The 13,595-nt window shown below is 50.9% G+C and overlaps 4 protein-coding genes across 4 annotated transcripts; all 4 read left to right on the plus strand.

Moving 5' to 3' along the window:
* Positions 1-4,803: 4,803 nt before the first annotated feature.
* MAA_04935 (WSC domain-containing protein) lies at positions 4,804-5,707 on the plus strand (the record flags this gene model as incomplete). Its single annotated transcript, XM_007822446.1, has 2 exons — positions 4,804-5,631; positions 5,693-5,707. The coding sequence occupies 2 exons, from the start codon at positions 4,804-4,806 to the stop codon at positions 5,705-5,707; spliced, it is 843 nt and encodes a 280-aa protein (XP_007820637.1).
* A 986-nt stretch (positions 5,708-6,693) lies between these two features.
* MAA_04934 (uncharacterized protein) lies at positions 6,694-7,194 on the plus strand (the record flags this gene model as incomplete). The annotated part of the gene is made up of 1 exon (XM_007822445.2): positions 6,694-7,194. One exon carries the CDS (start codon positions 6,694-6,696, stop codon positions 7,192-7,194), a length of 501 nt encoding a protein of 166 aa, XP_007820636.2.
* Positions 7,195-7,729: 535 nt separating this feature from the next.
* Positions 7,730-9,948, plus strand: MAA_04933 (Nup37p-like protein; the record flags this gene model as incomplete). The annotated part of the gene is made up of 2 exons (XM_007822444.1): positions 7,730-7,785; positions 7,854-9,948. 2 exons carry the CDS (start codon positions 7,730-7,732, stop codon positions 9,946-9,948), a joined length of 2,151 nt encoding a protein of 716 aa, XP_007820635.1.
* A 1,197-nt stretch (positions 9,949-11,145) lies between these two features.
* Positions 11,146-12,495, plus strand: MAA_04932 (Rad27p/FEN-1 endonuclease-like protein; the record flags this gene model as incomplete). The annotated part of the gene is made up of 3 exons (XM_007822443.1): positions 11,146-11,244; positions 11,315-11,881; positions 11,974-12,495. 3 exons carry the CDS (start codon positions 11,146-11,148, stop codon positions 12,493-12,495), a joined length of 1,188 nt encoding a protein of 395 aa, XP_007820634.1.
* Positions 12,496-13,595: the final 1,100 nt, after the last annotated feature.

Genomic DNA, 13,595 nt, shown 5'->3' on the forward strand with positions numbered 1-13,595 from the left:
TCGAACATACAGTTACCCTGTACCAGCATAGCCTACCCTGCCTCATATTCCGCCGAGTCCTCGTCACAACAGGTTGGTGCTTCCAGCCGAGACTTGGTGAGTCTGCCTTAGGACGTTGTTGAATGAAAAGAATTTCGATTCGAGGTTTGCACCTGGCGCGTCCGCGGAATTTAGCTACAATACACCTCCTTGTCCGTAGGAACTTCACCTATTCCTGCCAAATCTGTTGACCGGTATGAAGGCGTCATCGAATATGATAGGAAACCTTGGTAGAGACGCATACTTCCCAGGCGATGACACCTACTCGGCCATTTTAATCGTGGCACAAGTCCAATGGCTTCCACTGCAAAAGATCCGTGATCCGTCATGAACAGTTCATCCCTCCGTGATTCAAGGCCATCTCCAACGACACAAGTCAAAGCTCGTAGCCCAGAACACTCAAAAAGAAGAGACCCAAAATCCAACTTGATCGACCCGTAGTCCAAGCGGGAACCCGGCGTTTTCCATTGACGAAACGCAGGCACCTTTTGTTTTATCCCCCCCCTTTAATGGTTCTATCCTCGCCCATGGCTCCGGCAGCTACCAGACTGCAGGACGTTGCACTACTAGGGGCCTAGGGCTGATCGAACTTGGGGCGATTCGAACTGAAGGGAGCCCTAACGGTGGAGCGCAAAAACGGAACATTTGAAATAGTAATTGATGATACTAGCTTACGGGATGGGAACCGCGGCAAGTTTCTCATGTCTGGTTCAACCCGCTACATCCACAAGAACACTGCAAATACGGCATCCAGAGTAGGCAGTAGTATCACATAGTCCTGCAACAGCACCACAGGGCCGACGGTGGACGACAAGAAGAAACAAAAGAGGCATTTATATATAAATGGTATTTATGTACATACTACCTACTAGTCTGAGTGTCTTGCCCAAGCCAACAATCCTGAATCCTGGTGTATATATCTGGGCATGTCCCAGCCGCATCGTCGGGAGATCTACTGGGAATCGCGTTCAAGGAACAGAGAAGCATAGAGATATCAAGGGAGATCATTGCTTGCTTACCCAGGTAGGCATTTCGGGACTCGGCACGTGTATGATCCAGCATCAATTTGTACGATACTCCATACAATATGCGACTCAACAATCCAATCATGCAATGACGAGCTTACAACAACGAGACTGTGTGTTTGGCATCTCGTACTATTGTTCCACAAACATGTTTGCTTGGTTTTTACGGAGTACATACATACATACATACATACGTACGTAATACTCCGTATACATACCACAACACTTTACGATTGAGAACCCACCAGATACTGGGCATCACGATCTAGACTATGGGATCGAAGGATCTTAACACTAACACGCTCAATGAAGCGTACAATATATGGTGCAGAACGCAATGAACCCAAAAGTTTCTACGATAGAGGAACGAATAAAAGCCTTTCAATGTCACCATGGCGTCCATAGGAGACTATTCCAGAGGAATGAGTACTGCCTTGGTGCTCCTCACAAAGTGCTCTCCGCTTAACTCGCAGCTGGTTAAATTCGATCAGAGTTCCAGTGCCTTCTCAGTTGGTCGATTTGGCAAACATTGTTGGAGGGTCAAGGCACAAGCGGCTCTGACACTTGCCTGCGTCTTTTCTGTGCCCGGAGCGGAGTGTCAAGTCTTCATTTCAATGTTGTGCTTTACCCAGCCAAGTGGTTCTGCTGGCTGAGTCTCGGAGTAGGACTGTGACGAGGACAAGCATCAGCGACCGGACTGTCTCGGCTCTGCGACAGCTTGGTGCTAGTATTATCGCAGTAAAAGACGTTGTGAAAGACCTCGCACACGTACGGAGTACAGAGTACTCTGTATGAAGTGGTATACATTAGTACTCCGTACAATATACATACGTACATAGGTGCGGGAGGGGCTGAATGGACGCTTCCATCAAGCAATCCACCTCAAGCAGACTGGCTCGCCGTCGAGGCACACAATTCATGGTGCGTCAGCCTCACACCAGGAACGACCATCTTAGCGCTGGTATGGCGGCAGTCAGATTTCCTCTTTCTTTTCCCGTTCGGGGGCGCACTCTGTAATACGTACGGAGTACTCCGTTAGATTCTCGTGGCTAGCGCTGGCGTTTCTTGATGCCCAACAAGTGTGTTGTGTTCGGAAGGCTTAGACATGTTGGCCTGGCGGTGCTATGTATTGTGTAGCATTCTATCCGCCCAGCATTTCGGCGTCTAGAACAACGTATCACTCCGGGTTCGGGTAAAGGCACAGAGTCTTCATTATGGGCACGTCGCGTTCCTCCAAGTTTATCGGCATGAGTACCATGCAACATATTGGCCAGAGGACATGGCCCCAACGCTCTGCAGAAGAGCCTGGCTCGTTATTATTGTAGCAGTACGGAGAATAGTCATACAGTGCAAATAGCGCGTCGAGGCAGATGATCATGGCTGGATTTGACGAGGGTGTGCGTGTTTAGTTTAATTGCTGTGGAGACGTTCAGGATGGACACCACGTTCCTGCGTAGTACCTTGAACTTCACCTGTTAAGCACATGAAGCCATTTTGTTAGCCGAAACACGCATCGGAGCAGTCTCGTGCAAGCAGGGTTGCACTTGTGGTCATGTAGCGGTGACTTTTCTAGCCAAGTTGTCTGATCAAAGCGGTGCGTTTTGGGGAACTCGGTGGAAAAAGCTACGTACTGCTTTGTTCCTGGCGCCAGCGCGACCCGGACAAGACGGCTTGTTGAACAAAAGGAAAATAAACCCCACAGGCTGTGGCGGCTGCTGGGCGGCTGCTGGACGGCTCGAGGTCCAAACCCAAGGGAAATACAACGTGTGTTGCTTATCGACTCAGCACCCAAGTCCATTCTGGCTCCAGATGTCTTTCGCCAGTGGAACAGACGTTGTTGAAGGAGGTTCTCCGTACGCTTGGTCTGACCGGATGTATACTTTACTGTCCATCAGGGGAACGAATCACCGAGCATTCCGCACGGAGTAGTAAATGGATTGTACGTCCAATGTTCGCGATCTCTGCCCCGGCAGGTGTTGTCACGCCTCCTTGGCCCAGGAGAAGAGACAGTTGTCCGCGTCCAAGAGCCTGCAGCATCTCATGGTACGGAGTAGAACCAAGCACATCAGTCCGTGTCGATGCTCGACGAGGCAGAATCTCACGAATGGACCAGGATTCTGCCCAGAGGTGTAATAGTGCCGTGCTTCTTACGTATACTGTGTGGACAAACATATTTAGTAATTCAAAGAGCACAAATCACTTGAGTGGCACGTACCTCCTCTGCTCCTCTGTGAATGGTGATGGAGAAACAGCTAACGATGCGAGCAAAGACCAGGGTGCCAGGGTGTAGACATTGACTTGGGGTTTGGTGTTGTACATAGTGCGCGCGTTGTGAGGCAGTCTTTGGAATCGCACATGGCGAGAAATTCAAAGAAGACAGCAAAAGGAACCCGGTTCGCTCGTTAACGATGCTGTATGGAGTGTTGAACGCGCCGAATGTGATTCATTTTGTCGTAAAGTCGATGCTGCGTGCCAGGCTCTGGAACGTCAGGCGAGCTAAATGCTTTGGAGAGGCCGCTCTGCATCAAGTGGGGTTGACGTCTGGTCCATGTTTGTCAATCTTGTACTTCATGTACTAGTACTTAAGTGCTCTGTACCTTGCAGTACGTACAGAGTACCGGGCCCACCACTTTTTGATAGTGACGATACTTGGAACTCCATGGTGCTGGGTGGTCTGGCAAGTCCAGGTACCTGTGTGGCGCCTGTCCTGTGCCTGTACTCGCGCTGGGCTCTGGGTCCAGAAGTCCAGAAGTCCCCTGAAGCCCCCTCGCCAAGTGCTCCCACCTCGAGCAGCCAACCCCTGTCTGCTCGGTTGTGCACATGTGCCCCAAGGTTACCTGCAACCTCCATGTCCGCACCGCACGCGCACCAGACAGGTCGATGGTACCTGTCAGGTGTACTACTCCGTACTTGGTACCCGGTGCCTGACCCTGCCTCCCCTGTCCTCGCGGCGCCCGGCGTCCGTGTCGATGTCTGGACCCAGTTTGTCTGGCTTGCAACTCGCTCTCTGCTATTGTACTCGGTCCCGATGTCCTCAGCCCTCTTTCGCCAGCCCAAGTTGCCCCTGGTCGATTTCTCGTCTCGCTGCGTCCCCCATTCCCACGTCAAACGTTTCCATTTCCATCGCCGTTCGTCTGGCCTTGCCCCCTTCAACAAAATATCCCGTCGCTCGTTCCAGTCGTCCCTCGTTCTCCCCGACTATCCCCCGCTGCATTCTCAACGTCAACGGCCAACTTGGCGTCCATCTCCCGGAGACCAGTCGCCATCGTCTGCCTCTCCTTTTGTGCCATTGTTAGATGCAGTCCTTTCTTTCTTGCAACACTTAGCGACCGTGGATTTTCCCATCTCGTCGCTGGTTCAATCAAGGGGTAGCCGTCCGAAACACTTTACGCTTGTTTCTTTGTCGCCAGTCGCCAGCAGCTGTCACTCGCCTTGCCTGTTGGCTTTCCACTGCCTATTGTCGGTGTTGACGGCCCTTTGAGACGCGCTCATTCATCACTCGACCTCGTCACGTCGACACCCGACTTTCTCAAGGCTTGGGCACGGCGCCTCTGCTGCGGAAACGATCCGACACCTGTCTTTTTCTTTTGCCGTCAGCTTTCCTTCCACCCTTTTGTCTGCCACGGGTCGTACGACGCTTCTCAAAGGTGGAAAATCAATCGCATCTGTCACACGACCGACCTTGATTATTGTCATTCCATTTCGAACTTTCGCTACAAACGCCCTCAGATTCTGCAAAATGAGACCCTCAACGTTACCTTTTGGCGCCTTCATGGCTGCTATCAGCGTGAACGCACAAAGCCCTGTGTCAGCACCTTCCAACATCCCGCAACTAGGTCGCCCGGTGAGCCAAGGCTGCTTCAATACTAAGGGCAATATGACGGCACTCGATCCCCAGATTCCTGGCGAAAGGATGTCTTCTGGCTCTTGTACCCTCGCCTGCAAGGATGCTGGATGGTGGTTGGCTGGTTTGCATGGTCCGCAATGTTTATGTGGGATGGCTATACCTCCAGAGAGTGCCTCAGTGGCAGACTCGAAGTGCAACGCTCCCTGCTCGTCATATCCTCAAGAAGCGTGTGGTGGTAAGGATACATATACTATTTTCAATCTCGGTCTCAACATCGACCCCCCGACATACAGCGAGTCTAGTTCTACTACAGCAGCCTCCAGCACGAGTAGTACTCCTGATGCGACGCCTACTGGAAGTTCACCCGCCCATACTAGCGCCACTGTTACTGAAACGGCGAACCCTTCGCAGACCTCGAAGCCGGAGAAGAGTGGACCAAATGTCGCTGGTATTGCTGCCGGAGTGGTGGTTGGTGTTATTGCTGCCGGAGCCGCGATTGGCGGCTTCTTTTTCTACATGAGACGCAAGCGTAACGCCGAGATTGAAGAAGAGCATCGGCGAAATGCTGCTGTCAGTGCTTTTATTAGCGGTTCAACGCCCCCTAGCAGCCACGGCAGCATTTCCATGACCGACTCACGCATGGATCCCGTCATGGCTCACCGGCGGATGAGTGATGGCAGTATTGCAGACAATGAAGACTATTCTCGAAGGATCCTTAGAGTATGCTTGCTTTGTCCTCTATTGTATCTCGTCTGAATCACTTGAACTAACTTGATGATAGGTCACCAACGCATGAGCTGCTTTACAACACCCGCGTTACGACGAACACAAATACATGCCGTTATTCAATCACCAATTACCCACCATCTACCACCATCTTTCTCTATCAATGGCATTCACGGCGTTTTCGGGGCGAGAGCTCATGCCCACCTGTTCGTCGACTGGCTGACGATCTAGCGGCGTTGATGCTCCTTTTTTTGTTGGTTTAAGCGGCGTAGGTTTATCCATTTTATTTTGTGAAGACGACTAGGCATTCTTGCTGCGCGTGCCTCGCGTCGAATGCTCTCTGAGCGTGTCTTCTAAGCTATACACTCCCTTACGTCTTTTGTTGAACTGCCGAACTTCGATTCTGGACACCCGAGAGATGTACACAACGCGGCAACGGCATCCTTCGAGCTTTCTCGACCTGCCGGCTCACCTCTTTTCCTCATCATTGATTACCATGTGGACGTTGACGTACACCCCTTGGGATCTTGCTGAAGCCATGACTTGTCAGCATGCTGCTAACTGAACACTGGGCCAGTGTGTGTATATACCGCATTTTTGGTACTGCGGTATATGCCGGACCACGTTCGAGCCAACGCATGCGGTATGAAACACGATGTGGAAGAATTAGGTCTTTCTCATGGAGGGTTGTAAACACAACCTAGTTGCCTGCTTGTTTTACCTATTTAAATCTTTATTATATGCAGTGGGGAGGTCGGCGATGGAAGCAGGTGGAAATGTACGTATGGATTGCGAAATAGTGACCCAAAAACCATATTTTCAAACTTGTCTCCGGTTCGCCTATCCATGGATCCCTCGTGTGCCTTTCCCCCCTTTATTGCCCTCGTGCGTGCTTGGCTAGCTTTAGTAGTATATTTAAGTTGGCCACGAAAGTAGCATTAAGTGCTAAGCTGGTGGTAGCATTAGTCAATTTTCCCGAGAAATTTAAAAATAAACAAAAAATCAAAAATTTATTTCTTGCATATTACTGCTTCGCTTGTTTTTTACTTGGCCAGGATGAAGCAATCTGCTTGTATCTGTGCGGTACCTCTGAACTTGGGTTGTGCCGCGCTATCTGATAACCAACCTTCACGAGGCGTGGAAGACTCTCATCCGACCAGCTCTTCTCCGTACATACAGCCGTCTCTGGATGCCAACAGGAATATGGCTGCGGACGTGAGCCGCGCGCATAGCACGACGGCGACCCACGGTGCGGAATCTGACGTGAAGTGCGAATCGATGGATTACAACCAGCTGGAGTACAAGGAAGGCGTTGAAATGCTCAAGACATTTTGCGAGAAGAACCGGGCTATTAGTGGATCAGTGTACCCGGCTGTCATGGATACCACAGCCGTGTATATCTGCGCTGGGGAGGATTCCAATGATGTTTGCGAGCTGACGGAGTGGAATACAGCTGAGCAGCTGGTTGACCAACGCTGTGGGACTGGGCGCATGGGCACTGCGCGGGTGAACAACAAAATCTACGGGAGGAGAAGTCCTGGCAACTATAAATGCTAATTCTGGACATTGCAACTTGAAGTGAAGTTGGGATTTCCTTGCTGTTTCGCGTGGGCTGATGAACTTGAGAGGGGAATCAGGGGATATGGTGCTACCCGCGGGCCAAGCAATCAACCCTGGGCAAAGACGTCATGTAACGATAAATTTACAGAGTCGAGGAAAATTTACGATTCCTTGCCAATTTAGAATGTGAAAGGGCCCTAAAGGCAAACGGTATATGTATGGGCAATAATTCTTCACTCTCTGACGTCGGTGTTGAGGCGGGAGATATCACGTGATCGATACAGAGGTGCGTAGAGCTTGGGGTGGGTTTGTGAGCTTTGGCGCGTCAAATAAGAGTTTGGTCTGAGAACATTGAACGCTTCTTATCGAGGAGCTCTGATTAACAGCACAACAAGAAGCAGTCGCCAACACAGCGATGCGATGAATTGAACAGTCTGGCGCTTTCCTACGTTTTATCTCTGAAACGCAACCAGCACGTACTGCTGCCGGGCGCCAACAGCCAATCCGTGACAGCTTTTATTCCGGAGCCACCATGACTTCATTTACGACTCCTCGTATTCGTCGAACGGGACAAAATACGCAGTTTACGTGAGTCATGTGATAGCTTGTATTTTCACGAATAAATACACAAAGACGCTAACAACCGCCAATTACAGACATAATCTATCACGACGCGTAAATGATTTGCAAACATATCCGATCCAATCACCCCAGGGAGCCACCATCCTGCTCTATGGCCACGAAAATGGCGTGACCATCGTTTGGCGGGGTGGACGAAGATTAAAGAGCCAAAAGAAGAGTCCCGAACGCGAAAAAAAGCAAAATGGAACCTCTGATGATGCCGTCATGGTTATCGACTCTGACGACGAGCAGCCACCTGCCAAGGCTCAAACCGTGCACAAGTTTGAGGATAAACCCGAGTTTGAGAGTGAAAACGAAGAAGTACCGTATCCGGAAATCGTGCAAACCTTAGACTTGACGCTGGGGACAGCCGTGTTGCATGTGGCTGTCATGTCGATGGCGCCTTACAACCCTCAAGATCGACAAAATGCGACAGGGGCATTGTTGTCGGACAGGATGGTGTTTGCAGTTTCATGTGTGACGAATGATGTCTATGTTATTACTCTTCCTCTGACACCGCCGTCCTTTGAGAGTAAAGCGAGGGAGGAGCTTCGGGCGGGTCTGTTGGCCGGACAAGCTGGCTCCGGAGCTTGGGGAGAGTCTCTGGTTTTGCTGAGTGGCCAGAGGAGGTACAGCGATGGGCTAGCTATCAGCTTGGTCCAGCCAAAGTCCTCAGATCCTGATAGCAAGGCGCCTAGGGCCGTGGTTGCGTCGTGCTCTCGCCAGGCATCTGGGACTCTAGCGCTCTGGGACGTGCCGTTGGACGCAAAGGCAAGGCCTGAACGAGCAATTGAGCCCTTTCAGACCGAATATCTTCCCCAGCCGCTCTCCAGCATCTCATTCAACCCGTCACACCCCACACAGTTGCTGACCGTCTCTCCGTATCAGGCCGCGAGGGTATATGACTTCGCTGTGTCCTCTGTTCCTCCCGACCCAGAAGCTATTGGGCCTTTCCCACCACAAGGCTCATGGCTGCTCTCATTGTATCAGCCGTTTGCTCGACCAACTGCCTCCAGGAAACCAATTCTGGATGCGGCGTGGATATCACATGGCAGAGCCATCTTCGCACTTCTTGCAGATGGCATGTGGGGAGTTTGGGACGTCGATGGAGTTAGGTCATCTTCCGGAAGCGCAGCCATGTCAAGCAAACTAGCAAATGGCCTGAAAGGCGCTGCTCTAACGACCTTTAGTATTTCAGGCTATATCGAAGGAACGGGCTCACTGCGGAGTGTCGCAACTCAGCAAAAGGAAAACCATACTGGAGAATTTGCGCCAATGACTCCTCACACTCGTCGCCAGGCTACTGCTTCCTTGAGCTCTACTACCACATTTGACCGTTTGGCGGCAGTTCGAGGTGGTATAAGGACGATTGCCCTGCCACCTAAAGGAAAGGCCTTGCAGGAGGAGAGTCTAATATTGTGGGTGGGCGGCCTGGAGCACGTCTGTGTTATTCCAATACTATCGAAATTCTGGGACTCACAACTCCGAAAAGGTTCTGGCGGCGGTGTAAACCTATTTAGTGGAGCACAGCCGACGAGAATGGTGAAACTAGCAGACCTCTCTACTGGACTGCTGGGGGAGAGATGTTGCGGCGTGGGCCTGGTTGCGGCATCTTTGAAATCTGGGACATCACCGGAAGAAGATGGCGGTTTGCCTGTGGATGTTCTGATTCAAGGCGAGTCTCGACTGGTTATTGTTCGTCAGGGGGAGGACGGACCAGGGAAGAAAATCGCCAAAATGGTTGATAGCCGGAGGAGACGGCTATTCTCGGAAGGAGAGAGATCAGACGCCATCATCGTTCACGGTAACCCGGAGAGAACCACAAGCTTATCATTTAACCTCAGCACCTCGAAACCTGGAACTTTGAGACGCAAGCCTTCGCAAAGCAAGAATGACGATTCTACTGGACAGTTTGGAGTCTCGGATGATACATTGCAGCTACCAAACCGCTCCCGCGTAGGCTTTGACTTTATGAACGACCTGAGTGCGGCTGCGGACGTCAAAACCGATGTTACCGCCCGAAATGTGGAAGCCGAGATGCTTGACATTATGGAGATTGATCAAGTGCTGGACAACATGAGGGATAGCCGGGGAAGCAGACGGAAGAAGGTGTTCTTCGAAGAAGACTGAGAAGTTGAAATATTGCCGAGATGACTGACTAGGCAGTGTATGTTAATACGAGGTGGCTTGACCCAGAAGGTACCATGTACGATACCCAGAGATGAGAATTTATGGCAAGACCGCCATATGAGAGGAGACGCCAAATACGTTTGCGCCGTGCCCCTGATGCATCAACAGTTTCGGCAGGGACATATATATTATCCATCGCCAGGTTTGCGCAGAGATGCTGCGGCTTGTGTCGGCCCCCTTTTCAGGTTGACCATCCATTATCTCCTGCTATGCTTTTTTTTTTCTTTCCTTTTCTTTTTTTGGCTCAGTTAAAGTCTTATGTCGTGTTATATCTGACTTCCGCACGGCAAGGTGGAGCGCAAGGCGAGACTCATCCTTGACGTCTCTGTATTCCGAGCGGTATATCAACCAAACCATATGCAATACGATTGTGTATGTTCGATGGCGTTCTATGTAGGGCGAGGGAAGAGGAGGGCTGTTTGGACTGGATTCATTCGTGGGTCTGAGTTCATGTCTTGGCAGAGGAGCTCTGTTATCCTTTGTCGGCTGTACTGGTTTCTGGTATGGCCGATGGAGGGGGGTTACACTTGGCTGAGCGAGACGCCATCGAGACATTTTTTGGCCGTGACGATTTGATAAATGCGTTGCTATATAGAGCCAAGTGGTGTCGGCACTGGACGGCGCCGAGTGAGCCTGCATCCTGTGATGTGACGCGACGTGACGCATGAGCCTCGAATGCATCTGTGTATGGCTATGAGGCGTGTTAAGGCGTCTATCTACAAAGTACATTTTCCATATCTACAAGATTTATAATTTTTTTTCTTTCCATGCCAATGCTGCTCTATTCTTTTACGCTTGTTTCTTGTCTCGTTGCATTCAATGAAGCAAATGATAGGCCATTGAACGTAGGCAGCACTGAAGTGGGGCCACTTTAAGAGCTCTCGCGAAAGAGCGCGTTCATGTTGCCGAATTTCTGGGGCAGCGCGTCACTTTACGTCCAAGTTTCTCAGTCCAGGGCTGCTTCAATCTCAGAAATTTGTTTCCAATTGCCAAGTTCACACAGGCAAAACCCTAACCAGCCATCAACGAATTCGCGCCTACATGTCGTAAAAGTTCTGCTTTTCACTCTCTTCATCACCTCACCACCAAAACACCTCTAAGCTGCTGGCTATTAGGGTCCAATACCAAGCCGCAACCATGGGTATCAAGCAGCTCTTCCAGATCATCAAGGAGGAAGCTCCTGAAGCCATCAAGGAGGGAGAAATCAAAAACCACTTTGGTCGAAAAGTAGCTATTGTACGCCCACCTACCCCGGCTTGACTGCTATTTCCCCCTCCCTCCGCATGCGACTCACATCACGCGACAGGATGCTTCGATGAGCATATACAGTTTCCTTATTGCCGTGCGCTCTGATGGACAACAGCTCATGAACGACAGCGGCGAGACGACGTCCCACCTAATGGGAATGTTTTACCGCACACTGCGAATGGTCGACAACGGCATCAAGCCGCTCTACGTGTTTGACGGTGCCCCGCCAAAGCTCAAGTCTGGCGAGTTGGCAAAGCGATTTCAGCGCAAGCAGGAGGCTACAGAGGGCTTGGAGGAAGCCAAGGAGACGGGCACGGCCGAGGATGTAGAGAAATTTTCGAGGCGGACTGTGCGCGTGACGAGGGAGCACAATGCCGAGTGCCAGCGACTGTTGAAGCTCATGGGTATTCCTTTCATCATCGCCCCAACGGAAGCCGAGGCGCAATGTGCGGTTTTGGCGAGGGCTGGCAAGGTGTATGCCGCAGCTAGCGAGGACATGGATACGCTGTGCTTCAACACTCCGATCTTGTTGAGGCATCTTACTTTTAGTGAGCAGCGAAAGGAACCTATTCAGGAGATTCATCTTGACAAGGTTCTCGAGGGATTAAACATGGAGAGATCTCAGGTGAGTTTCCCTGCGTCACAAATGGGGATACTATGTTACTACGATGGAAAATTTGTCCGGCTAACAAAAGGTCTGCGTCTTCTAAAACAAAGTTTGTCGACTTGTGTATTCTCCTCGGTTGCGACTACCTTGATCCGGTTCCTAAAGTCGGCCCTACAACAGCCTTGAAGCTCATTCGCGAGCATGGAACGCTTGAAAACGTCGTGGATGCTATTGAGAAGGACTCGAAGAAGAAGTACACACTGCCCGAAGACTGGCCTTACAAGGACGCACGAGACTTGTTCTTCGAACCCGACGTTCGAAAAGCAGATGATCCGTTGTGTGATTTCAAGTGGGATAAGCCTGATGTCGAGGGACTCGTTACATTTCTTGTCACAGAGAAGGGGTTTTCCGAGGACAGAGTTCGCGGTGCGGCTGCTCGGCTGGAGAAGAATCTCAAGACATCGCAACAGGCGCGACTGGAGGGCTTTTTCAAGCCGATTCCCAAGACGGATGCAGAAAAGGCTGCCCACAAGAGAAAACTGGACGAGAAGAACGAGGAGAAGAAGAAGAAGCTGAAGCAGGACAAGAAGGACAAGGCGGCCCAAAAAGCAAAGCCTCGAGGAACGGCTTAAGGTGCGGGCATGTGTGGTTAGTTGCGATCTATTATTAAGGGGTCTGGATTGCCCAGGCGCAGACCCTCACATGGCTTAACTCAAGGGATATGTGGAACGCATGTGGAATTCGGAGTTATTTAGGTATGTTCGCATTGGGGAATAAGGAATAGGGAATAGGGCATCTGATTTGCTTCTTTTGCTACAAGTCCGGAGTACGATGGTCGGATGTGAGGTGGTGCATGCAATGTTTCTTTGTTTTGTCATTGAGGCGGAGGACCTGTCAATTAATGGCTACTCCACGATTGATGGCACTTCGGGCCGCTGATACTACTATTACTAGTCGGTGTACCAAGGCATAGCTACAGGGCTAGTGATTATTTCATCATTGATTGCTAGTGAGCTCCCGCGGGTGTATGCGAACCTGTGTGAGGATCCATGTTTCTTGTTATCCCGGTGAGCTACTCTAAAGCCGGCGAGCCATGTGCCACGCTGCTCAGGTGACAGCCTCGGGCGACTAGGTTTTGGAGGGCCTAGTTGGCAATGCTGCGGCCCTGACTGGTGGAGAGCAAATGATCAAAGGGATGTTGTATCTGTTGATGCAGTGCAGTGCCTCGAGCATTTGGTTGCCAAAAGTGCCTCGGTCAATGCGGAGGGCGACCCACTGAGCTCAAAGGTCAAGCGCAGGGCTGTTTGTGGTGTCTGATTTGTGTGGCTACACGACCGCATGACATCAGGTTCCCTTGCCCACCACCCATCTTCACATGCATTAAATGCAACAGAAAAAAATATATACATATATACCAGACACAATAGGATAGTATGTGTCGCCACTAAGGCCTCTGGGACATCTACGGCGAGATGCACGAGAAGCAACACTAGACACATGACACTTGCCTAGGTCCTGTGTAGCATTTAATGTTGGTCTGGAGCTTGAAAACGGAGGAAGGCGCAACCGCCCAATAATGAATCGCCGAATTCAAACTGACCTTTGCTCCGTAATAATTGTCGCTCTTCCCCACACCCCAAAGGCAACCCCAAGGACACGGTCGTGGGGGGAGGCCCAAGGTCCCCCAGTGGTTGCGCTTGCTCTTTCCCAGTGCCCGGAGCTCATCTCTTAT

Source organism: Metarhizium robertsii (assembly GCF_000187425.2).
Source record: "Metarhizium robertsii ARSEF 23 chromosome Unknown MAA_Scf_1, whole genome shotgun sequence".
Lineage (NCBI taxonomy): Eukaryota > Fungi > Ascomycota > Sordariomycetes > Hypocreales > Clavicipitaceae > Metarhizium > Metarhizium robertsii.